This window comes from Canis lupus, chromosome 21 (genome assembly GCF_048164855.1).
Source record: "Canis lupus baileyi chromosome 21, mCanLup2.hap1, whole genome shotgun sequence".
Lineage (NCBI taxonomy): Eukaryota > Metazoa > Chordata > Mammalia > Carnivora > Canidae > Canis > Canis lupus.
The window spans coordinates 22,006,676-22,032,606 of record NC_132858.1 but is presented as its reverse complement, the minus strand read 5'-3'; the positions used below and the strand labels follow the sequence as shown (position 1 = coordinate 22,032,606).

At 36.4% G+C, this 25,931-nt stretch overlaps 1 protein-coding gene across 6 annotated transcripts in view; it reads right to left on the bottom strand.

Moving 5' to 3' along the window:
• The window catches only part of HIPK3 (homeodomain interacting protein kinase 3), a 92,453-nt gene that overhangs the window by 19,298 nt on the left and 47,224 nt on the right, over positions 1-25,931 (bottom strand). For all 6 annotated transcript variants that reach the window (XM_072791070.1, XM_072791075.1, XM_072791071.1 and 3 more), the window contains exon 3: positions 4,743-4,866. In XM_072791070.1, the coding sequence (XP_072647171.1) occupies positions 4,743-4,866 (124 nt within the window). The remainder of the gene's footprint in view (positions 1-4,742; positions 4,867-25,931) is intronic.

The window sequence follows — 25,931 nt, the reverse complement described above, 5'->3', positions numbered from 1 at the left end:
TCCACATTCCACAAAATCCAATAATATTATAGCCCCATTCTTAGATTTTTGTGACAGTCTACGCTTACATAAAGGAATCTTACTTGAGCCACCTTATTGAGAAGGTCTCTATGTAACCCAAATAGCCTGACAAAAAGAACTTTAAAGATCCGCACTCCCTCTTAACACTCAGGAGCTGAAATAGTGAACTTCAGTTTTCTTACATAGGTTATGATTTGAAATTACGAAGTAAAATAACTTGAATGAAAATTCAGACTTTTAGCTATTCTGGATGAGATTCTATCTAAACTCCAACAAACATTTTGCAAGAACAATCAACATTTACCAGTTAATATCATTCATCCATCCATCCATCCATAAAAATATTATTTAATTCCCTAGAATGTTTTTTATATTTCCCTGGTAGATATAAGTTAAGTCCAATATGCAAAACACCTTTAAGACGGTATACCTACAATTAAGACAGGAAAGGATTCAAACATAGTACTAATTCTCTAAACACACCACTCGTTTATGTACAAATGGAAATGAAATGCACATATAAGAAAATATAACACACAATAAAGTCTTAAAAAAAAACAGTGTCTAGTTGTTAGAATTCAAAATTCAAAGAGAAAATCGCCTTGGAATTAAGAAACAGATGATAAAAATGATTAAAGAAGCTAGAACACAACCCCGGAATGGAAGAATTAAAATAATCTGCATATTTGCTCCTGGTAACTCAAATGTGTTTAAGCATAGAATAATTCTAAGTCTGCTGTTAATTCCTTTCACCTCCTTTGGGAAAAAGAAACCCATTATTGAATTAGAAGGTTAAATAAAGGCTAGATAGAAGACATACCAACAAGAGTAAAGAAAGAGATAATAAGTTACAATATATTTCACAAAGTATTTTTCCAAATTTCCCACATGCACTTGAAAAGTGTGTATTCTGCAGTTTTACATAGTATTGGGATGTAGTACTCTATGTCTGTGTATTAAGTCAACTTAATCATGGGTTAAAATCTCCTATATACTTACTAATCACTTTTCTATTTTTGATCAATTATTGAAAGAAATGTGCTAAAATTTCTAATTATGATTGTGGACTTACATATTTCTCTTTTGGTTCTGTCAACTTTAGATTTATTTTATTTTAAAGTTATTACTATATGTATAAAATATAGAATTGTTATATGTTCACGTTGAACTGAATTTTCCAAAATAATTGGCTAAGCTTCCCCTCTTTATAAATAATGCTGATGTATCTGTAATATAAGAATACTTCTGGAAAAAAAATTTTAAAAAAAGAATACTTCTGTTGTTAAAAGCAACGTTATTAATAAGAGCAAAACAGAAAAAAAGATTATCTTGTACAACATACATTCTGAAAGATAAACATTTGGACAAAATGATAAACTGAGCTCCTGGCTCCATCCCTAGAACTCAATCTGGAGAGAGAGACTACCAGCGGAGGTTGATGGATTTGAGAGACTAATGACCATGAAAACTCTCTTCGAGTAATATCAGAAAGAGAGTGGTAGGGTGAAAGTAGAGTGTGTAAGAGCGCCAGTGCCAGAATCTGAACACAGATTGGAGCAGGGTTTATTGGTCCCTTTTAACTCTCCCCCATATTGCCTTGAAAGTATCATTAGCATAGGTAGTGGAAAGGTGGTCCACTGCTAACAGCATAGATTCTGGATTCAGTTTGCCTGTGTTGGATTCGTGGGCAAGTTATTTAACCTCCCCACACTTTGGTTTCCTAATTTGTAAAACACAGGCAATAGCAATATGCATCTCATAGGGTTGTCATGAGCATTAAACAAACTAATCAAAGTGTAGAAACAGTTTCTTTCTTTTTTTTTTTTTTAGAAACAGTTTCTGACACATAAAATAGTTCAATAAATATAAATCAATTATATTGCCATTATCCACTATACTGCCACTCTAAGAGAATAAAAAGGAAGTTTAAAAATAAAATACCAACAGCAACACAATTAGGTGCCCAAGTTTATCAGGGCAGCTGATGACTGGAACAGGAACAGATAACAGATAAAGGGATATCCTATTGATGGTATCTCCTCACATTCTAAATACACAAGTGTAATCTAGGAAGCTGGGGAAAATCTGTGAAATCCAACCACATTAATAAATAGACTACAGTAAAAACAACCAAAAAAACACATAATGTGAACATTTTAATAGATGCATAACAACATTTGAAAGTCCAACCAACCTAGGATTTAAAAAATAATTAGAAAATTAGGAATAAAGGGAGTTTCTCTTATCTTGAAAATAGACATTTATCAAAATCTATATAGCACACATATATGGAAATGAGTATGAAGTGTAAGATTGAAAACAAGAATCCTTACATCATCACTCCTATTCACTTGTACTAATATATTTTAGAAAACTTAGACACTGAACTAATAATTATCAACTCTCAACGCTATATGCTAATATTTTTATTATTATACTCTTTTGTAATTAAAGTAATACATATTCTGAAAAAATATTGTTAATCTGAATCAGATTAACACCTGTTGCCAGTTTAAAAACCAGAAAAATCTATTACGGAATTTAGGAAAACTGAGTTTTGATCAGTGCCTTGTCTTAAACTACCATTGTGGCTTTTAACAAGTCATTTAATTTTTCTGGGCCTCGATTATCTCTTTTATAAAATAGGAAGGAGTGGTAACTAGATAATCTGTAGGGTCCTGTTCAGTACTAGTTCCAGTGTCCAAGACTAAAATAGTAAGTCCCCATCCAAAGTACAGCAGCAAATCAACTTGAAGTTGCCACTAGATGGTGTCCTGCTCCAGAATACCATACATGTCATAACTTGTAGACCACAAAACCAGAGGTATACTTCTAGCATCTGACTGGTACCTAAGTCCTTCAGCAACTAAGAGACTCTGGTACACTCCAACTAGATCACGAACTCTTTCAAACCTAGCAACAGTCTAGCATCTGTATTAAAGTTTGTAGTTGGTAAAAAGCTGAAGGAAACCAGGATGTATGGAAAATGTTACAGAAACTACCTTCTAAGAGATATGCTGCAATGAACATGGAGGGGAAAAGGTAGAGACTATAGGATGCCTAGCCTAAAAGAGGAGGTTCATGGGTAGAAAGTCATTGGAAGAAGAGATTAAAGTTAATGACATCTAATCTAATATTAAATGACTTTTAGAGTCATCTCAGCAACATGTAAGTCACCAAATTCATAACCTCTCATCTTTTTTTTAAGATTTATTTATCATCAGAGGGATGGGGGTACAGAGGATAGAGAATCCTGAAGGAGACTCCCCACCGAGTGTGGATCCTGATGCAGGCCTCCATCCCAGGACCCTCAGATCATAACCTGAGGCAAGTTGGTCACTTAACCAACTGAGCCACCCAGATGCCCCCCCATACCCTTTTGGATATAAAAAGTTAAGCCCTGAAAATCAGAAATACGCACATTTTATTGTTACAATCATGTCATGCATGCATTGTTCTATTTTGTATTTTTTCATTAAAAGTTAAATAGAATATCATTCCAATAAAGATACTTATTTACTAGAAGCACAAAATTGATGTAAGCATTGTTAATTTTGACTAATGTTTTCCACTAAAATATGAGTAAATATCTCTCTAATAAGGATGATGCTATGAACCTTTTTCAAAAAAGAACCTTGTTATTGGGATGCCTGTGTGGCTCAGTGGTTGAGTGCTTGCCTTAAGCTTGGGTCGTGATCCTGGGGTCCTGTAATTGAGTCTTGCATCAGGCTCCCCACAGGGAGCCTGCTTTTCTCTCTCCCTATCTCTCTGCCCCTCTCTGTGTCTTTCATGAATAAATACATCTTGAAAAGAAAAAAAGAACCTTGGTATTAAAAAACAAAACAAAAACACAAGAAAATAGCAAACAACATTCATTGTCTAATGGAGGCTAATGAACAGAACTGAAAACTATCATGAGAAGTGTTTAATGAGGATGGCTGGGTGGCTCAGTGGTTGAATGTCTGCCTTCAGCTCAGGACATGATCCCGGAGTCCTGGGATGGAGGCCTGTATCAGGGTCCCTGCAGGAAGCCTGCTTCTCCCTCTGCCTGTGTCTCTGCCTTTCTCTCTCTCTCTCTCTCTCTCTCTCTCTCTCTAGAATAAATAAAATCGTTAAAAAAAAGAGAGAGAGAGAAAGTGTTTAATGAAATAATTTGCTGGATTCTACTGAGAATCATTTAAATACTGTTAAACTAGATTTTCAGTGTCATTCAAAAACAGCTTAAAATACTAAAGAGGGTTCAACTGACTGAAGTACTGAAGCCCAATAATTAATGGTTGTTGATTTAAGACCAATAGTTATGATGCCTTTTATTCCTTGGGAGTGGCTGACATTTCATCCATCCATCAAAGTTTGACACCCAAGCATACCTTTAATATTTAAATGGACACAGACCAGCCCTTTAAATGTCTATAGCATAAAAATGACACAAAAAAATCATTCCAAATGTTTTTGCAAAATCGGTTTTGGGGCCTGTGGATTGTAACTTTGTTTATAAAAGCTAACCTCACTTTTATAAAAGTTTTTAAAAACCAAATAGTTTTGAGATCTTGAATTTAAATTCCCTAAGATCTCAGGTTGTGTCATTTTATTTTAAAAAGATTTTCATGAGTATTATATAGCTGGAGAAATGCATTTCTATTTTTAATAATATTCCTATTATTTTTCTTTACATTCTACTGATTCTTTACAGTCTATCTAGATCATGACAGTTTTGATACCTGGTCATACTCCAAGGCTCCTGGGTAGAGTGGCCATCCAAGGAATAATTCTGCAATCACGCATCCCAATGACCACATGTCTATGGCTTCACAAAATGGCAACCCCAATATAATCTCTGGAGCTCTGAAATTAAAAAAGAAAAAAAGAAAGTGATTTTCCTTTAAAATTATCTTATTTCATCTGACATTCTAAGAAAAGTTAGCAAAATGACAGAGTAGCCTCTTTCTATTTATAGTAACTTTCACTTTTCAGAATTCTTTAAAGCCTAGACATAATCTTGAATTAAGCTTACAAGAGCATGATGAGTACAACCATCGCTAGGATAAAACCTCTATACTTAACCTTATAGAGAATTTTATTAACATTAAAAATAGGAAAAAGCACAGATCTTGTCTTTGAGACTACAACAGATTAGAAATAATACACTAGAAAGAGAACTGGCAAGCTATGAAATATACGCACTGTGACATCAACAAAACTAGAAAACCAGACATTGAGAGATAAGAGCAAAACAAAACAACCCCAAAGCCCAAAAGTGGATCTTGACCTAGATACTGCTTTAGAACACAGTAATAAATATTCACAAAACCAGGGCTGTTAGTCATCGAAAGAGACAAGACCAACTACACTGTATTCCACTTTAAAGGCAGAAAAATACAGAGTATCAAAAGAGTTAAAAAGCATTTTATGCACTTGAGGAGCTTTGATTACTTGGAAAATGTATTCCATGAAAAATATCATGCCCAGATAAATTATGTGCTACTTCACATGACTTTCCATGAGAAAACTAACCTTCTGAGAGGCTTCACGTATAGCTATGTAATTCCAAAGTAAGTCACACAATCAGAGTTACCCTAAACAGTCTCAAATTTAAGAAAAGTTGTAAGATCAATATAATGAATGAGTTTTTTCATGAACCACTAGAGAGTAATTTGCCAAATAACTGTAAGCTTTGTATTTCCTACAAACAAGGACATTCCCCCACATAACCACATACAATCATCAAAATCAGGAAATGAACACTGATACATCTCTACCATCTAAGCCTCAGACTCCAATTTGGCCAATTATAATAATAATGAATGTGTTTTATGGCAAAAGGATCCAATTCAGAACCATGCATCACATTTAGTTGCGTATCTTTTAAAATAGTTCCTCAAGTCTTTCCTTGATTTCTAGGACCTTGGCACAAGCTATTACAGGCCAGGTCTTTGTAGAATGTCTCTCAGTGTGGGTCTGCCTAATGTTTCCTCATAATTAGATCTGGGTTATAAATCTTTGGGAAGAATATTACATAAGTGATGCTTTTTCTCATGATGTGCTGTTAAGGTGGTATACAATTCTGATTTGTTCCAGTACTGATAATATTCACTTTGATTATTTAACATGGTGTCTGCTAGATATTTCCATTATCAAGTTCCTCCTTTTCCCCCCTGTAATTAAATATTTTGCAGGATTACAATTTGAGACTATATGTGTCAGTCGCTTCTTGTCAAATTTTCAATTTCTTCATTTATTTGCCTATGTGAGTATAAATTAATAGAACCCGATTTTATTCAATGAGTTATAAACCATTACTATAATTATCTATTTTGATACTCTCATTTTCTCAGACTTGACCAATCAGAACTCTCTCAACGAGCTACAGTCCTCATTAGTACCAGGATGGCACTGTTCCCAGGCCCTCTCCATATACATATTACATACAGTAAAACAAAATAAGGCTTCTGCTAATTTCTTTAACTGAGATTGCTGATTTTCATTATTTTCCTAAAGCAGGTGATTCTCAATCTTGGCTGCACATTACAATCACTTGGTCCTGGCCACATTCTATACCAATTAACTCAGAAACCTAGGGGTTGGGACTTGGGAATCAGTATTTTTGTAAAGCTCAAGGGTGATTTAAATATATGGCCAAAGCTGAGAACCAAAGCCCCAGGCTAAAGTAAAGTAGTTGGACCAATGGGAAGATTGCTCCATCTTCTCCCTACAGCTCTTCTGATCAGAGTAAGTTCAAGGGATAATAAATAAGGTATTCTCTACCATTGATTTGAGATCTGTCCATTGACTCCTCTCCTGGACATCTCTGCCATAATTGATACTTAAAATTCAACAGACTCTTACTCCACAAGCATTTGTTAAAAACAAGTACGTACTATAAGGCATAAAAGATTATTAGAACATAGTTACAAAAGGCTTTCATTCTATTGTCAAAATACTTAGTAAGGTTAGTGTATACATGTGAATTACATTAGTATAACCAAAAGCTGAACTGTGTAGAAAGGGGAAAAAACAAGTTACACTAAGTTATCAATCTTATATTCACAATATCATACAAAAGAAGACAGAGAAGATCTTATCCTTTTTTGTTCACTATGTTATACACAGAACCTAGCAGAGAATATGCACTCAGTAAACGTTTCTTAAATAAACCATTCCTACACAGTTGGGTCACACAAAACCAAGTATCAGACATAGGTCTGAGCTAAGCCTTGAGGAATAGAAATCTAGGCAGAAAGAAAGAGAAATGTCCACAAAAATTGATAAAGAATATGTACTAACCCATACCAGAAAAGATTCAAAGCAAAAAGTTTTAAAAGTATCAAGTAGAAAGCGATTCACTAGTGATGTTTCTTCATGTACGAATTTGAAATCTGAAGAATTATTAAGACTAACAGAGCTATAACTATGTAAGAGTTTTATGATTATTTTGAAATATTTACTATGAAAAAGTAATGTGATTTGAAATTGGCTACTGGAAACTTCAACATCACATCTGGCAATGCAAGAAAAGTAACAGAATGATAGTGCCTAGGCTCTACTACTTAGACTGAAATTGATACCTGATTAACAATAAGAAAGGAGTTTCTGTCAATTAGACTAAGAGCAATGAATTCCTTCTACAATTTGCTACCATTTAATGAATGAGCCAAATTTCTAATTGATGGTGACAAGAATGTGGAGATATCTTTTCAAAATCTTCACCAGGAATTGCATAAAGCCACCTCAAGCACCAAACTTGAGATAAAAAACTCATACTCAAGGAAGCAAACTCAACTTTCTCATTTTAAAATATGAAAGATTTTTTTTTGAAAGAATTTTAACTGCAAGTTTTACGCAAATCAATTGTGTATCATTGCATCAGCTAGGGTCTCCTGAAAAGCAGATAGATGTGCAAGAGATTTCTTGGCGGAAGGCAGGGGAGGGAGGAGCAGGTGATGACAGCCCCCAGACACTGAGCAATCTGACACTGAGAAAGAAGAGAGGTAAAGGGTGAGGTGGATAGAGAGAAACTCCCTACAGAACTGTTAGGAGAAAGTCTCGGCCAGCCCAATGCAGAGTCCCTAAGCAAAAAATTATCTGCTGGAGGAGCTCCTCATTTAGCAAGAATTGTTCAGCTCTAGTATCCCTACTGTGTTTGGTCACTGGCTACAACAGCTGGGTGGCCTATCTGAAGGTGCAACAGCTGGAGACTCACTCAACTGCACTCCCCACAGGAGTTTCTCTTAAGGGGGAATCTTAGTGACACAATTCCATGGGTGCCACAACCATCCTCCCCAAAACTTTTGTATTTTATTTTCAAATACATATATAGCATTTTTTAAAAAAAGACACAACAAAAAAATAAATAAAAATAAAAATAAAAAAACTCAAATTTCCTCACCAAGTCCCATTTAAATGTGCTCAAACTCTCTCCAGTCTACCCTAGCAAGCCATAAGATACTAACATTTTCTATGCAGATCAACATAAAAGGTTGGGAAGCACTACTGTAGAGCATTTACAATCTAAATGAAACTGCCAGATGTCAGAGCTCTACCAGTCAGTTTCACAATAAACTTTAAAAATTAAATTAGGCATGAAAGAACAATATATCCATCTGTCGGTAATGAATAAAACTTAGTTTTCTGGTTGTATCTTAATTGGCTCTCAAATTCTTTCTCTGGGCTAAGCATACTTTCAGATAAAAATGATAACAGGGATTCTAATCTATGGACCACTCTTACAAAAAAAATCTTCTGTCCTACTCCTAAAAGAAATTGTTCCACTTCTTTTTTCATCTATCCTAACTTCCTTCTCAGCACCCATAATGTGGCAGTGTGTAACAGGGAATGTACTTTTGTACATTTTGTACTTTTGTACTTTTGTAATGTACTTTTGGAGACCAGGCAAGGCACACAGTAAACATGTCTACTGAATGGAGAGTATAATAAAACCTCTTAGTTACCACTCTCTAAATAAAAACTCACCATTAGAAGTGTTAAACCCACCAACTAAAAAATTTAGGTCCTATGGTAACAAAGGCAATCTATATCTAAAATGCTATGTTTATTATTTTTTGTCACAGGCTTTTAATGAAATTTTTCAATATTCATTAAGAATAAATCATTTCTACTTTTCTGAAACCTTAAAACACTAATGTAAAATATAGGGTAAAGTGGGTAAGCTGAAAACAAACAAAAAAAAATTTGACTATGCAAATTGAACTCTGAGGGCTTTTGCCAGAGTAGAAGAGAATGTTGGCAATACATGCTTCAAATAAGAACATAGTGGAATACTGTCATTCAGAAAAGAAGATGACTATAAATGGAACATTTTATTTGCTTTACCTCATCTTTACTTACTTTGTAAGCTGAAAATTCAATTACTGGCAGAAGAAACCCAGCCCTGTTAGGAAAAAGGGTATCTCAGTTCAGGAATTCAGTATGTCTAGGTCTAGGAACAATTACATTCTCCCCCCTCCCCCAGAGAGGGAGGGGAGCAGAGGGAGAGAGAAAGAGAAATAGAATCGTGAGCAGACTCCCCACTGGGTGGGGAGTTGGATATGAGGTTCAATCTCACAACCCTATGATCAAGACCTGAGCCAAAATCAAGAGTCAGACATTCAACCAACTGAGCCACCCAGGTGCCCTAACAATTACATTCTTATAAAAGAGACAGAAGCCTTGGGTCATCACTGCAAATGCCGTTAAACTACAAACTTGGGCACCTGGGTGGCTCAGTTTGGCTCAGGTCGTGATCCCGGAGTCCCGGGATCAAGTCCCGCATCGGGCTTCCTACAGGGAGCCTGCTTCTCCCTCTGCCTGCCCCTCTCTCTCTCTCTCTGCGTCCCTCATGAATAAATAAATAAAAATACTTTTTAAATAAATGAACAAACTACAAACTCATGATGATCACATTTCATGACCATCAAGAAAATGTTGACCATACTCCTAATTTACAGAGAGGAATTTTCTTTGACATACAGAGAATATAATGGGTTAGGCTAATGTGAATATCTAGTCTGCCTAACAGTTTCACTTCTCATTAAACTTAATTAGCATAATGCTGACATACTTCAGCGTCTGGTGAGTCTGGTGGCGGCTGAGCCACCCAGGTCTGGTAAAATCTAGAACACTAATCAAATAATTTCTGAAATGCCAAGCTAAGGGCCAGAAGCTAATGGTTCTGATAGATAACATCACTGAGAGGTACAGTCATCCAGGCTTCTCTTGAGGATACTTCTATACAAGGATTTATCTACATGCTTCTCTCTGCTTTTGACATAAAAAAAAATACTAGAGAAATACAGTACAAACTTGGAAAAGGTAAATAAATGGTAAACTCAATAAAGATAAAAATACTAAATGACAGCAGTCTTTTCAGAGGTAGAAGATGCAGAAGGCATTTTTTTAAAATAACAGTTTTATTAAGCCATGGTATGACTCAATGGTTCTTAGTATATTCACAGAATTGTGCAACCATCACCACAATCAATTTTAGAACATCTTCAATACCCCAAGAAATGGTTAAACCTTATATATATTTAGCATATACCCTATTCTTCCCAAACTTCTCCAACCCTAGGCCACCACAAATCTACTTTCAGACTCTTTACATGTGCCTATTCTAGACATTTCATATGAATGGAATCATACAAAGTAATCTTTTGTGATTGGCTTCTTTTACTGGAATGTTTTCAAGATTGTGTAGCATGTGTCAGTACTTCACTTACTTTTATTGCTGAATAGTATTCTACACCATATTTACTTAGCCACTAAGTGATGGACGTTTGAATTTTTTCCACTTCTTTCAAGCGATGATGAAAACATAAGAAGTAAACCAAGAATGGTCGTATCAGCTCACTATGCTACTAAGCAAGAATATACTGCAGTGTGGAAGGAGGTCAGAGCAGAGAGGCCATACACCAAAGGCAAGTCCTCCCTTAGACAGACCTAACCAATACAGGAAGAAAATGCCTTTGAACAGAGTAGAAACCCAAAAGTGAAAAGAGCTTTGTTCAATGCTGCAGTCTTTATGTTTGAGTTAATCCTGTGCTACCCCTTTTCTAAACCTCTAGGGCACTAAAAGAACCTCTTGCCCATACACTGGAAATCCATCACACAAGAGAGTGGGTCACAGGTGCAATTCCCTTCGGGTAAGTTTCACGAGTACTTTACGCTATGCTGGTACTAAGAAATTGCGAATCTATGCACAAAAGCTCAGGGAAGACAAATTTTGGAGTCTGTTAAGGAGGCACTGATTTCAAACAATGCAAATCATCTAAAGAGTATTTTTAACACTCAAGAGTAGGCACTTAGCTCTCCCTCCAACAGCAAGTAATTTACCTGAGTCTTCATATTTTCATTTTTTAAAAGACGGGGTCGGGGATCCCTGTGTGGCTCAGAGGTTTAACGTCTGCCTTCAGCCCAGGGCGTGAACCTGGAGTCCTGGGATCGAGTCCCATGTCGGGTTCCCTGCGTGGAGCCTGCCTCTCCCTCTGTCTCTCATGAATAAATAAATAAAAATCTTTAAAAAAAAATAAAAATAATAAAAAAATAAAAGATGGTGTCTACCAACCCTATATTCCCCAAAGATTACCTAAAGGACTAATCTTACACTTTTACCTATAAAAGAATGTGTGTAAAGTGTAAAGCATCATATACATTCCCCTAATTTATTCATCCTCCCGCTGTCCGAATTCACACCTCCTCTCTTCTCAAGCCACCACCTCCTCCCCATCCTCATTCTGGACTGTTGTCCTTGCATCCTACTTCACTGAAAAAAATAGACAGCATTTGAAAGAAACTTCCAGCTTCTCATCACCACATCTACTAGCCCACTTGCATCTGTCAGTGCTTCTATCTAAGGCATCCAGGCTCACTTACTGAAGTATATCACTCCACCAATTTCCTACTCTCTTTCCGCCCAGCCCTCTCTTCATATCTCTCTCTCTCTCTCTCTCTCTCTCTCTCTCCAGAACCATCTTGTTTATACACTCTCCATCAGCCATCACCCCTTTCTTTTCTCGTCCTTTACCAGCCCTTGAAAACATTGTTTAGGGATCCCTGGGTGGCGCAGCGGTTTGGCGCCTGCCTTTGGCCCAGGGCGCGATCCTGGAGACCTGGGATCGAATCCCACATCGGGCTCCCGGTGCATGGAGCCTGCTTCTCCCTCTGCCTATGTCTCTGCCTCTCTCTCTCTCTCTCTCTCTGTGTGACTATCATAAATAAATAAAAATAAAAAAAGAAAACATTGTTTAGAAAAGCTGCCTCCAATTCTGCCCCTGTATTGAATTTACTCTAATCAGGTTTTCATTACCCCACCATTCCAAAATAGCTCTTCTCAAGGTCACCATCAGCTACTGCATTGCCATATCCTCCATTTACTGGACCTGCAGCATCTGACACGGCTGATTATGCTCTCCTGCTTTAAACACTGTCTACATTTGTCTTCCACAACACCACTCTTTGCTCTCCCCTTTGCCTCACTAGCACTCCCTTCTCAGATTCCTTTCTAGTCCATCTCATTTCCACAACCTTTAAATTCTGGAGGTTCAGTCCTTGGATATCCATCCTCTCTATCTACATTCACTTCCCTTAGGTGATCTCATCCAATCAAAGTTTTAAGAAATAGAGTTGCTATTTAACACTCTCAAATGTATGTCTCCAATCCAGGCCTCTCTGCTTACCTTACATAGACTTAAGTATCCAACTGAGAACTCAACATCCCTTCTTGAATGTCTATTAGATATTGCAAATTAAACACATTCAAAGAGAACTCCTAATTTCCCCTAATCCACTCCTCCATCTCAGGAAATGACAACTCAGAGTTTTTCAGGCTCATAATATGGGCAAATCAAATTTGATTCTTCTCTCTGTCTCACTTCTCACATTTACAGTCAGATCCCACTGACTCCATCCTGAAAACAGATCCAGAATCTGGCCATTTTGCTCCTTTACTGCTACCACCCTACTCCAAACAACCATCATCTCTCATTTGGATAATTACAAAAGCTTCCTAATTGTTCTTCTTGCTTCTGCCCCTGTCCTCTACCACCTAGTCTCAGCTTAGTAGACAGAGTGGTCCATTAAAAGCAACAAGGTAGACACATCACTGTTCTCCTCAAAATCCCCCAAAAGCTTCCCATCTCAAAGTCAATTCCTTACAATGGCCCACAAGATCATACATGATTCAACCCTTAACTATATCTACTATTTCCTATCACTATCCTAACTTGCTTGCTCTGATCCACCCACACTAGCCTCCTCTTTCTAACCACAGTTCCTGCCTCAAAACTTTTGTGCTCCTCTAGGAGAAGACTCCAGGCAGAAGGAATAGCAGGATTTTTTTAAAAGATTTTATTTATTTATTTATTTATTTACTTATTTATTTATTCATTCATTCATTCATTCATTCATTCATTCATAGAGGCACAGAGAGAGAGAGGCAGAGACACAGGCAGAGGGAGAAGCAGGCTCCACGCAGGGAGCCCAACACAGGACTCGATACCGGGTCTCCAGGATCACACCCCAGGCTGCAGGCGGCGCTAAACCACTGTACCACCGGGGCTGCCTGGAAATAGTGGATTTAACCTCTTTACTCTTTGCGTTTCTGCTCAAAGATCATCTTATTAGAAGGGTTCTCTGACCACATTAAATAGAAGGGCAAGCCCCTGCTGACACAAACTTAATTCTCCTCGCCACCAATTGACATAGACATAGATATAAATACATACATACACACATACATACACACACCAACTGACACTATATATTTAGTATAGGGTTGAAGTCATCTGAGATCAAGAGTTGCATGATCTACTGATTCAGCCAGCCAAGTGCCCCAAGTATAGGAACTTAATTCTCTTAATGCTATATTTCCAGCAAGGAGAAAACTGCCTAGCACACAGGCACTCAATCATTTATTTGTTCAATGAACTGATCAATGAAAGGGAGCTGTTAGCAAACATTCATTAATTTTAAAATGCTAAGAATATTTTTGTTTCATCAAATACGAAAGCCAAAGAGGTATCAACTAAGAGACTTTTATGTATCAGCCACTTTACATTAGGGACAGCTGAAATGTTCTGACTATAAAAAACAAACAAACACAATTTACTGAGCTTTAAAAATGGGCTAGACATTGTGGAAATAACTTTTAATGCATTATCTCATTTAAACAAGTGTTCTAAAAAAAAAAAACAGATTTCTACATTGTTCTTCTGCTCCAAGATAAAAAATGCTGGTAAACAAAATGTTCCACGTAAAACAGAAGAAGCCCTCAGTTGAGTACAGCCAGCCCACAGAATCATGAGAAATAATAAATCATTGTTTTTGAAGCAACTAAGTTTGGAGTTGCCACACAACAACAGATAACTGATACACTGCCCCATTACCCAGAAAGTTATGGAACTAAAGATTTCATAATGCCTGATTCCAAAAGCCTTCTCTATAGCATATAACTCAAATTATAAAATCTTATGACAGAAAGAAACAGAGAAAGTCCAACAGAAAACCCAGAAATTAACACCAAAGACATTTTAGCAATTCAATTAAAGTTGTGCTCCAGTTTAATTTCCCACAAAATAGAAAAATACTAACTTACTAACTGATCTATGTTTTCTAATAGTTGCATACCATGAGAAAACATCTATTATGTGCCTTTTTTGATGAACTGGTCTTTAGGTTTCCAGGACAATTTTTTTTAATATTTATTTATTTATTCAGAGAGAGCGAAAGAGAGGCAGAGACACAGGCAGAGAGAGAAGCAGGCTCCATGCAGGGAGCCCGACGCGGGACTCGATCTCGGGTCTCCAGGATCACACCCCGGGCTGAAGGCGGCACTAAGCCGCTGCGCCACCAGGACTGCCCTCCAGAACAATTTTTTTAAAAAGATTTTGCTGCCATTTCTTAAATCAACTTTTTATTTTGTATAAATCCTTAGGAAATATATAATAACAGCAAAAAACATCAAATAGTTACATAACACTATGAACCAGGCAATGCTCTAAGTGCTTTCTAAGTATTAACCTACTTGGTAGCCCTGATAATCCTTTTAATAGATAAAGATACAAACACTGGGATAAGTAATTTGCCGCTAGGATAAATAATTTGCCTAAGGGTCACACAGCCAGTGAAGAAAGGTACAGGTGGGATTCAAAGCCATGTTTTATGACTTCAGAATCCACACTTTTAGCTACTATACTTTATCAGAAACAATGTCTAGGATTACTGACGCTATCACAATTTTGTTTTACTGAAGTTCTCCCACCTGGATGTTCTATTTATCATTAAAAGTATTCTTCTTTTCTCTTTAAACATATTACCTTTGATTTTAAGCCTAACCGGGAAATGTGAAATACAAATACTTATGTAAAAGAACTCAGCTGACATTTTTTACTCCTTTTCCTAATCTTTAAGCATTTACTCATCTTAACCATAAATAATCTTTCACATTAAATATACAGTCATCTGCTAGATACATCTTAGTTAAAATAAGACTTATTTTGGCAAATACTGTGTTCCCAAAGATGACTGTAATGTCCTTTTACAGAAACAATTAGGAAATGAGCTCAACAGTGGATCTGACAATCTATCTACTCGTAAGTGCCAATTCAACATCACACACTCAATAAATTTTTACTATCAAAGTTCTGTACCTAGCAAAAGACAGCAAAGACCTAAAGTGGTTATAAAATGCAAGCACCAGTAAGTGTGCGTTCGTACAAAGACAATCAATCTAACAAAGGATATACACTCAAGTTTTATCGGCAATTAACTCTGAGGAATCAACCTGGCAAGGAGGGAAAAGTATACCTTCTCCACGACGTTTTTTTAAGATTTCATTTATTTATTTATTTGAAAGACAGAAAGAGCTCATGAGCAGGGGAAGGAGGGTGAGAGAGAGAGAGAGAATCTCAAGCACAGAGCCTGAGGTGGGGACAGATCTGACCATCTTGAGATCATATTGGGAACTGAAATCAAGTGTCAAGGCTCAACCCAACTGAGCCAACTAGGCGCCCTCACAATGTTTGTTTCTAAAACAAGCAAAATGGGCAGCCCCGGGGTGGGGGGGGGGGGCGGCCTTCAGCCCAGGGCCTGATCCTGGGGCCCCAGGATTGAGTCCCATGTCAGGCTCCCTGCATGGAGCCAGCTTCTCCCTCTGCCTCTCTCTCTGTGTGTGTCTCTCATGAATAAATAAAATCTTTAAAAAATAAAATAAAACAAGCAACCTTAAATATGGTCAGTCACCTGGACTTAATAGGAATTTCACACTTCTAATATTATTACCATCAACTTAGACCACAAAATCGGTATGAAGGTGAACCATTTCCTTTCAGTGTAAGGAACAGTCTTCTGTGAGAGTTTCTCAGGTAGGAATACACTGCTTCTGGAAAGAAAGAACACTGGAGGTGCATCTCAGAGCCCCTTTCATGTCTGTAAGGAAGAACATGAAGGGGGTTCTTGTAAGCACAACAGGAGAACTTACACTGGAAGACCTGAGGATCCTTCCAAATCATACTACTACTAAAATTTATGAAAATATCAAAGAACAAAAAAAAAAAAAAAAGAAAATATCAAAGAACATTTCTACAACTGGAACTTTAACAGAGATGACTTTTAAAATATACTAGTGAGTTAACTTCCAGCTTGATCAACACTCTTTTCAATATCCTGCAGTACAGTGTTTTTTTTAAAACCAACAAAATTTCAATGCTCTGAGAAAGGCAAATTTCCAGAGACAATCAACCACTTTTAGAAATATTTTTTAAGTTATAAATGTTTTTAATAAGAAATTTGTTGCTGTAGGCGGTAATACTACAGAATACTAGATGATCACAAAGACTTTTTTAATGACTGTTAACAGCAAGCTATTCAATAACACGTTGAAGTGTAATCAAAGTACACACTCTTAGAATAGACACTCATTCAAATGTAGCTTAAGTCGTGGCCTAAAAATATCACAATTAAAAATATCCTTATTGCAAGGCCACTTAATCTTTTAAGTATGCAGGACAATGATCCAGATCAAAGCACGAAGTACAAAGAACAGCAGTAATAATAAATAATTTCAAAACCTGGTAGAAGACACTAGACAGCAAAGATTTAATATTCAAGACCAATATGCCAAGTGAACTTAGAGCCCAGTGTCCAAAAAGATGGATACATCAATAATTTACAGATCTATGACTGCTCAATGCTGATATTTTGTAAAGATAGGGTTCAGAAACATATTCCATTTATAAACAACACTGTATCTTTCATCTTTTGCCTAACAAGAACAGTTCCAAGACCACCAAAAATTCTCATGAAATGGAAGAGAAAATTGTTATTAACATATATCAAGAGAGAGAAGCAAAGGAGCTAAATTGGGATGGGAATGAAAAAATATCTGTAAAAAATAAAATAAAAATAATATCTGTAAAAATATCTGTAAAAATAAAGGGAAAACATTAACAACTGAGTTTGAATATGTCTGTTCTTTAGATGTTTGGTTATATGCTATTGGATATAAAAAATCAATGTGTAACTATCATATATACAAATTGGACTATTAATATCTTACATTTGTATTGCATTTGTATTTTACAACCTGTTCAAATATTTTATTCTATGAAGTAAAAAGATAAATGCTATTATCTTTATTCTACAGGTGATTAGGAAGGAAGTAAGGGATCCCTGGGTGGCTCAGGGGTATAGCGCCTGCCTTCGGCCCAGGGCGCAATCCTGGGGTCCTGGGATCGAGTCCCATATCAGGCTTCCTGCATGGAGCCTGCTTCTCCCTCTGCCTGTGTCTCTGCCTCTATGTGTCTCTCATGAAAAAATAAATAAAATCTTAAAAAAAGAAAGAAAAAAGGAAGTACAAAACAGTCCCAGATTTCCTAAATTTAACTATAAGACATATTTATAATGAATCATCAGTAGGTGCCAACAGAAGCTCATAGTCTATAAGGTATATTTAAACTAAATCAGACAAAAAATATTTAATTGCAATAAATGATTCAATTTTGTAACTTAATAATTACTGAAAATGACAAAAAATGTTTATTGGACTCTAATTAGGGGATCAGATTCAATACTAAAGTTTTAGGTTCATCATCTCATTAGATCCTAACAAAACACTCTGGGGTAGGTATTTTATTACCCCAATTTAGAGATGAGGAAACTGAAGCAGAGAAGCAACTTTTCAAGGTCTCCGTGGGTGGTAGGTCTCGTAAACAAACCTATGCAGTCTGAGTGAGAGTCCAAGCTCAATGCCACCATAGATAAATCATCTTTTTTTTTATGAACTATTGCAAATGCATTACTTAATCATATGCCCATAAACCTATGCATTAATAAGTAGAGGGCTAGGCACTGATTCATCAGATGATCTTATACAATCCAGTGGCACTCTGAAACATACCATTTCTTTCTTTTTTAAAGATTTATTTTTGAGAGAAATAGTGCTCACAGGGGAGGGGGAGGTGATGTATGACAGGGGTAGGTGTGTGAGCAGGGGATAGGGCAGCAGGAGAGGGAGGGAATCTCAAGCAAACTCCCCACTGAGCACAGAGTCCCACTTGGGGTTAGATCTCACAATCTTGAGATTATGACCTGAGCCAAAATCAAGAGTCGGATGCTTACCTGACTGAGCCACCCAGGTGCTCCTGGTGCATACCATTTCTTAAAGGCCAATAATCTTTGAACAGCTAGGCAAAAAAGTAGTCCCCCCTTACCCATGAGGGTTATATTCTATAACCCTCAGGTATATATACATATGTTTTTTCCTACACATATGATAAAGCTTAATTTATAAATCGGACACAAAAGATTAACAATAACAAAAAATAGAATTATAATAATACACAATAAAAGTTGTCAATGTAGTCTCTCTCTAAATATCTTACTGTACCATACTCACCCTTCTTCTTGTGATAATGTAAAATGATAAAATGCCTATGGGATGAGATGAAGTGAGGTGAATGATGCAGGCATTGTGATGTGCTGATCCTGTGACAGTAAGTCAGAAGGAGGATCATTTCCTGTCAGAACCACGGAAACCGCAAAAAGCAAAACTGTGGATAAGGGGAGGACTACTGAATATTACCATTTTTTCATACTTCTTTTCCTTGTATGTTGACATACTTTTAGACTCAGAAAAGTTGCAAAATAATGCAAAGAATTCAACCAGATTCCCCAAACATTTTGCCACATTCGTATCCTCTCTTTTACATATACATACAAATAAAATTTTTCTGAATCATTTAAGAGTTAGGTTGCAAACACTGTATCCCTTTACCCCTAAATACTTTAGTGTGTACTTCCTAAAAACAAGGACAGTTTCTTACTTAGCTACAGTATATTTGTAAAAATTAGAAAATTAATATTGATACAGTACTATTATTCAGATTTTGCCAACTACCAATAATGCCCTCCTTTATATCAAACAAAATTTAAAAAATAAATAAATAAATCCCAGACCCTGGTCTCTTTAGTTCCATTTATTTGCAATATGAAATAGCTCATTTATGTGGTTTTCCTGATCTGTGATTTTTGCAAACAGGCCAGTTATCTTCTACAATGTCCCTCAATTTGTGTTTATTTAGTGTTTCCTCACAAGGTTCACGCTGTTTTCAGCTGGAATACCACAAGAGGAATGCTATCTTACACTTCATTTTTTAAAGTATATATTAGAAAACATTACTATCATCCGTTTTCTCAAGGAATATTTATCAATACTCTTTGGAATAGGTTGTTCTGTGCTGATGTAGTCAAACAACTACAGACCTCAGAGAAACAAACAATTCAAATCCCAGCTCTGGTAGTTACTTAAAAAACTCTAGGCCTTAGGCAAGTTACTGCCACCTCAACTCATTCATATGCAAATAAGGGAGATACTTGCCTTTCCATATTACTGTGACAGAAAAACCAAGAATTTGGAACACAATATCCCTTTCCCCCAAAAGCACCTGAAGTTGACTGCTTGACTGATTTTCCCAAGGTCACAGGGTCAATAAATGGTGATGCCAAAACACAGAAACGTGGATTTAACCTATAAATATGTGAAATAAAATGTGCCTTCTACAAGCAGTCCTGTTAATGGGTCTTCTCTATTAAGAAGAACATAAGGTCCTTAATATCAGGAGCTGCCTCTCGGTTGGTTTTATACTTCATACAGCCCCTAGCAGAGTATTTTATAAACAGAAGTCACCCCTTAAAGAAGTACAATGAACACAAAATATTCAATTAGACACAATGATTCCCCAAATACATTCCATTTTAATATATATTTTAAATTCTCAGATATTTGATAACCTACAAAATGGCCAACTACATTAAGCAATGTCTGTACTTGGAGCAACAGAATTTAAGGGAACAGGAAAATGTAAAACACCCACACATATACATTTTCCTTACATACCTAACCCTGCATACTTTTGTACCAGACCATTGATCCCAACAAATAACCATTCCAAGGAATTGCCAGAAATCATTAAGAAGTTTTCAAATACTGAGTTATATTCTACCTATTAAAAGAAAATGGAAGGGTACTACTTATCTGTTAGCAGATTTAATACCCCTGTGAGAACAGCTACTAAAACTGGCTAAAACACAGACGCACAAAATAGTTGTGTAGAGTGCCTTTTGGGTAATAGTTATGCATCAGTGTAGGTTCATCAATTGTAACAGATTTACTGATGTGGCCAAGGGGCATGGGGGTGTCATAATGGGAGAGGTTGTATGTATGCGGAAGCAGGAGGGATAGGGAATTTGGTACTTTCTGCTCAGTTTTGCCATGAACCTAAAACAGCTCTAAGAAATAAAGTCTATTACTTTAAAAAAGAAAAAAAAAATGTGTGAAGTCATCAGAGAGCAGACAAGACAGCTAGGACTTGAGGGAACAAAATCCCAGAACATAGAGAAAACTTAGTAAAGTTGACCTTACATTTCCTTCAGATAGTCACCAACTGACAGACTGGGCGGGGGTGGGTGGGGGGTGCCGAAAAAGGTGACCTAAATAATTTAGTCTACAGCTATTCCACTGGGTTGGAAAAACAAAACTGGAATTCAGAACCTTCTAAGGAAGAGGGGCCTTGGTGAATACTCCAGGTTTTTCTTTTTTTTTTTTACTCCAGGTTATCCAAATGAAACCATAAAGGGCTATATCCTAGGAGCAAGGGGAAACTGAAATAGACAAACCTTACTTGGAAAAACATGAGCTATACCTACTCTACCTGGTTTCCAGAATAAAAAAGAACTATCTCTGGAGGAAGATTTTTATCATCCAGAGTCACTAACATAGCACTGTCTAACAGAACATTCTGCAATGACAGGACTGTTCTCTATCTATACTGGTCACATACAGCTACAGAGCTGTTGAGACATGGCTAATGTGACTGAAGAAATGAATTTTTAAGTTTATTTAACTTTAATTTAAACCTAAATAGCCGTGAGTAATTAGGGCTACCATGTTGAACAGCACAGCTCAAGAATTTTTCGTACCTAAGGTTAAGTACTAAAAAAACAAGCAAGCAAAGTTAGCAGCCTAACAGGAAATACAATCAAACGTAAAGAAAGAAGAAAAAAAAAATCAATAAAAGCAGCCTCAGAGTTACCTAGCCAGTGAAATTATAACAGGGACTTTAAAATAGCAGTAAAAATATTCAAGAAAATTTCACCAGAAAACTAAAATTTACTTTTAAATTAACAAATTCCTGATTTTAACACACACACACACACACACACACACACAGACACCTGAAAGTCAACAGCTTAAACCAAAGGAAAAAGCCTTAAATGCAGCCCAGGGTGGGGGTGGGGGTGGGGGCAATACATCTTCAACAAAATAGACAATTTTCTATAGAAATAATGGAAGCCAAAATAGAATATCTTTAAAGAAAGAAAATAACTCCCAAAGCATATCTAGGGAAAATATACTTCAGAAATTATTTTTTGCATTATTGAGACATTCTAAAATTCATCAAGAAACACAAAGGACCAGAAACAATCCTTTGAAGAACAAGCAGGGGGACTTACACTATCAGTTATGATAATGACACTGTGATACTGGTTCAAGAATAGACAAAATAATGAAAGGACAGAAGAAGAGAGCCCAAAACAGACCCACACATATAAACCCACTCCTGGTTTATGATAAAGTAGTTACTGTTGTGCAGTGGAATAATAAATGGTGCTCGGTTAAGGGATATCTCCAAAGAGTGAAATGTATCTTAATCCCTACTTCATACTATATGTAAAAGTCAATTTCAGATAGATGGCAGATCTAACCAAATGTGGAAGGTAAAACAATAAAGCTTTTAAGAGAAAACACAGGAAAACAAACACCTTGGTGACCATAGAAGATTTCTTAAATAGGACACAAATGGAGTTAATCTAAAGGAATTTGAAAAATAAAACCGCTGACCCTTAAACAACTCAGAGGAGTTGGGGGCACCGACCCCCATGCAGTCAAAACTTCATGTATATTCTGATTCCCCCAAAACTCAACAACAGTCTACTGTGGACCAGAAGTCTTCACAATAACATAAAAAGTTAATAAATATATTTTTGTATTTTTATATATAATGAATACATATACTGTATTCTCACATACCATATTCTCACAATAAAGTAAGCTAGAGAAAAAATATTAGTAAGAAAATCATAAGGAAGATGGGGCACTTCACTGGCTCAGTCAGTAGAGCATGCAACTCTTGATCTCAGAGTTGTAAGTTCAAGCCCCATGTTGGGTGTAGAGATTACTTAAAAATAAAATCTTTTTAAAAAATGATAAATCAAAACCATATATTTACAGTGCTGTACCATGTTCATTACAAAAAATCCATGTAAGTGGATCCATGCAGTTCAAACCCAGGTCATTCAAGGGTCAACTATATATTAATGTAAGACCATGTATTAAATTAAATACAGTCCATGTATTCACCTACATCAGCTCTAAGAAAGTGAAAAAGAAAGCTACAGAATGGAAGAAGACATAGAGAGCATACGCTTTAGAAACCACAAATAAGACTGTCAAGCAAATCTAGACAAAAGAAACTTTACAAAACAGAACATCCAAATAGTCAACAACCTTGACTAGTGGTTACAAGGGTTAGTGCACATTGCAATTACAAAGCTGTAAATTTAAATTTTGTGCACTTTACACTTACAATAAAATACTTTACAAAAATTGGCTGCATTAGTCATTAACACAAATCCAATTACTTTACAAAAGCTTTTCAAAGGTTCTGCTCTGAAGAGTAACAGCAGCACGTTATATGCCATGCAGGCCACCAGGGAACAACTGGGAGACTCCCTAATCATCTTGCTACCACTGCATCATTTTCCTTTAAACCACACTCTTTTTAATAGCTTCTACTTATAAAACATATACAATGTCCCAACACTGTACTAAGTGCTTCACATGCATAATGGATTTATTTTAACCTTCACAAGAACCTTTGAGGTAGCTATTAGCATCATTAACTGAGTAAACTGAGGCTCAGAAAAAAAAATTTTTTCTCAAGTTAACATATTAAGTGGCAGAACTGGAATTATGAGCCTGTGAATAAATACAGTAGCATAGTTTGTTACCTGGCATTATTTTGTACCAACAGGCATTAAGTATACTGTTTCATTTTTTTCTTTTAAGTCTGTACTTCGTTGAAAATACTTTGTATTTAATGCCTCCTATGAGCCACCGAAAAGTCTAAGACCTTCTTGTAAGCCTTAAAAAAGGAATACTACCATATTTTTTAATACTATAGTGACATTTTCTCTGGAGGAGTAGTTTATATCTTAATGAGAAGCAATTTAGAGCAAACAAAATCTATAAAAGATTCACACACAAACTTCTTTCATTTTACATAGCTTCACCACCATAATACACAAACATAAATTCTCTCAATGTGTTTACTTCTTCCAAACACTCCTAAAAGTATTTTGTTTGAAAATGACATCCTGAAGGCATCTGGGTGGCTCAGTGGTTGAGCATATGCCCTTGGCTCAGGGTGTGATCCTGGGGGTCCTGGGATTGAATGCCGCATCGGGCTCCTCGCCGGGAGCCTGCTTCTCCCTCTGCCCATGTCTCTGCCTCTCTTTCTGTGTCTCTAATGAATAAATAAAATATTTTTTAAAAAATAAAAATAAAATTACATCCTGGGAGTACCTGGTGGCTCCCTTGGTTAAGCATCTGCCTTTGGCTCGGGTATGATCTTGGGGTCCTGGGATCTAGCACTGCAACTAGTAGGGTCAGGCTTCCTGTTCACTGGAGAATCTGCTTTTCCCTCTGCCTCTCTATTCTCCCCTCTCCCACACCATGGCTCATGCTCTCCCTCAAATGAATAAATAAAAATAGGAAAGAAGAAGGAAAGAAGGAAAGAAGGAAAGAAGGGAAGAAGGGAAAGAAAAAGGAAAAAGGAAAAAGGAAAGGAAAGGAAAGGAAAGGAAAGGAAAGGAAAGGAAAGGAGAAAGAAAAGAAAAGAAAAGAAAAGAAGAGAAAAGAAAAGAAAAGAAAAGAAAAGAAAGAAAGAAAGAAAGAAAGAAAGAAAGAAAGAAAGAAAGAAAGAAAGAAAGAGAAAGAAAGAAAGAAAGAAAGAAAATAAATGACATCCTGTTTTCAAGGGACTTTCACCAACTGATTGCTAAATTCTGCAATTATGTTTTACCATTTATAAAGAAGATATATATTCTTAGATTCAAAGGATAAGTTTAGTATTACTTTGCTATTACTAAAAATCAAATATACCCATGGTGATACATGTAAAAATTCAAGAGTTACTTATGTTGATATACCAATTCTCCCTTAGGTATACTGGATTACAGTTGCCTTTCTATAATGTTTATTTATTTTTTTTTTTATTTATTTATGATAGTTACAGAGAGAGAGAGAGAGAGGCAGAGACACAGGCAGAGGGAGAAGCAGGCTCCATGCACCGGGAGCCCGATGTGGGATTCGATCCTGGGTCTCCAGGATCGCGCCCTGGGCCAAAGGCAGGCGCCAAACCGCTGCGCCACCCAGGGATCCCGCCTTTCTATAATGTTTAGACTAAATGTCCATGTTAAGTATTTCCAGCCCTAAGATTATTTGCTTCTCTATCACAATATCTTTAATACAATTATTTTATCTTTCAGAACTATTGATGATTAATTTAGCCTCGAGGAAGGAAAGAGGAAAAAGCTCTACATTTACAATGCCAGGGACCATTCTGCTACAATATAAAACAGCTCCGTGCCACAGAAAAGAGTGGACAGAGACACATGACACAGGAAGAGAAATACAGGGTTCATGTTATCAAGGAATATACTAGAAAATCTACTGAAAGTTACCAAATACTTCCTAAGCACATTTTACTCACACATTTTTAAAGTATATGAATCACTTTTCTGATTACTTTGTCAGCTTGTTCCAACTGTACAGGATATTTTAAGGCCAAAAGCATGCCAAAATCTTGATACCACTTCAAATAAGTTTCCAAGAGGTCATTAGTTTGTGACATTTGCTGATAAGTATACTCTATATTAGGAACTAGGAGGTAAAAAAGCCCCAAAGTAGTAAAAACAAATTTTCAGGTATTTATGTCAGTGTATAGTTAGTTTTGTGATCTCTTTAATCTATCCATAACACATGTCTAACAATGCAGGATAAACTGCAAGAGGCAGAGACTATAGGTTAAAAAATGAACTTCTAATCTAGCACAGACGTCTAGACTAGAACAAGGCATTGTGAAGTGTGGCAAAATTTACATGGAGGACATTTCAGAGGTCAAATCATTAGGATTTAGTCACACCATAATTAGATATGTAACAGGGAAACAAAAACAAGCCAAAAAACTCAAGTTTCCCACACTGAGTAACAGGGAAAATGGTTCTTCAATCATCCTTTGAGAGAGAGAGTGTGCGCGCAAGTGAGCACATGAGCGTGTTGTGGAGGGGCAGAGGGAGAA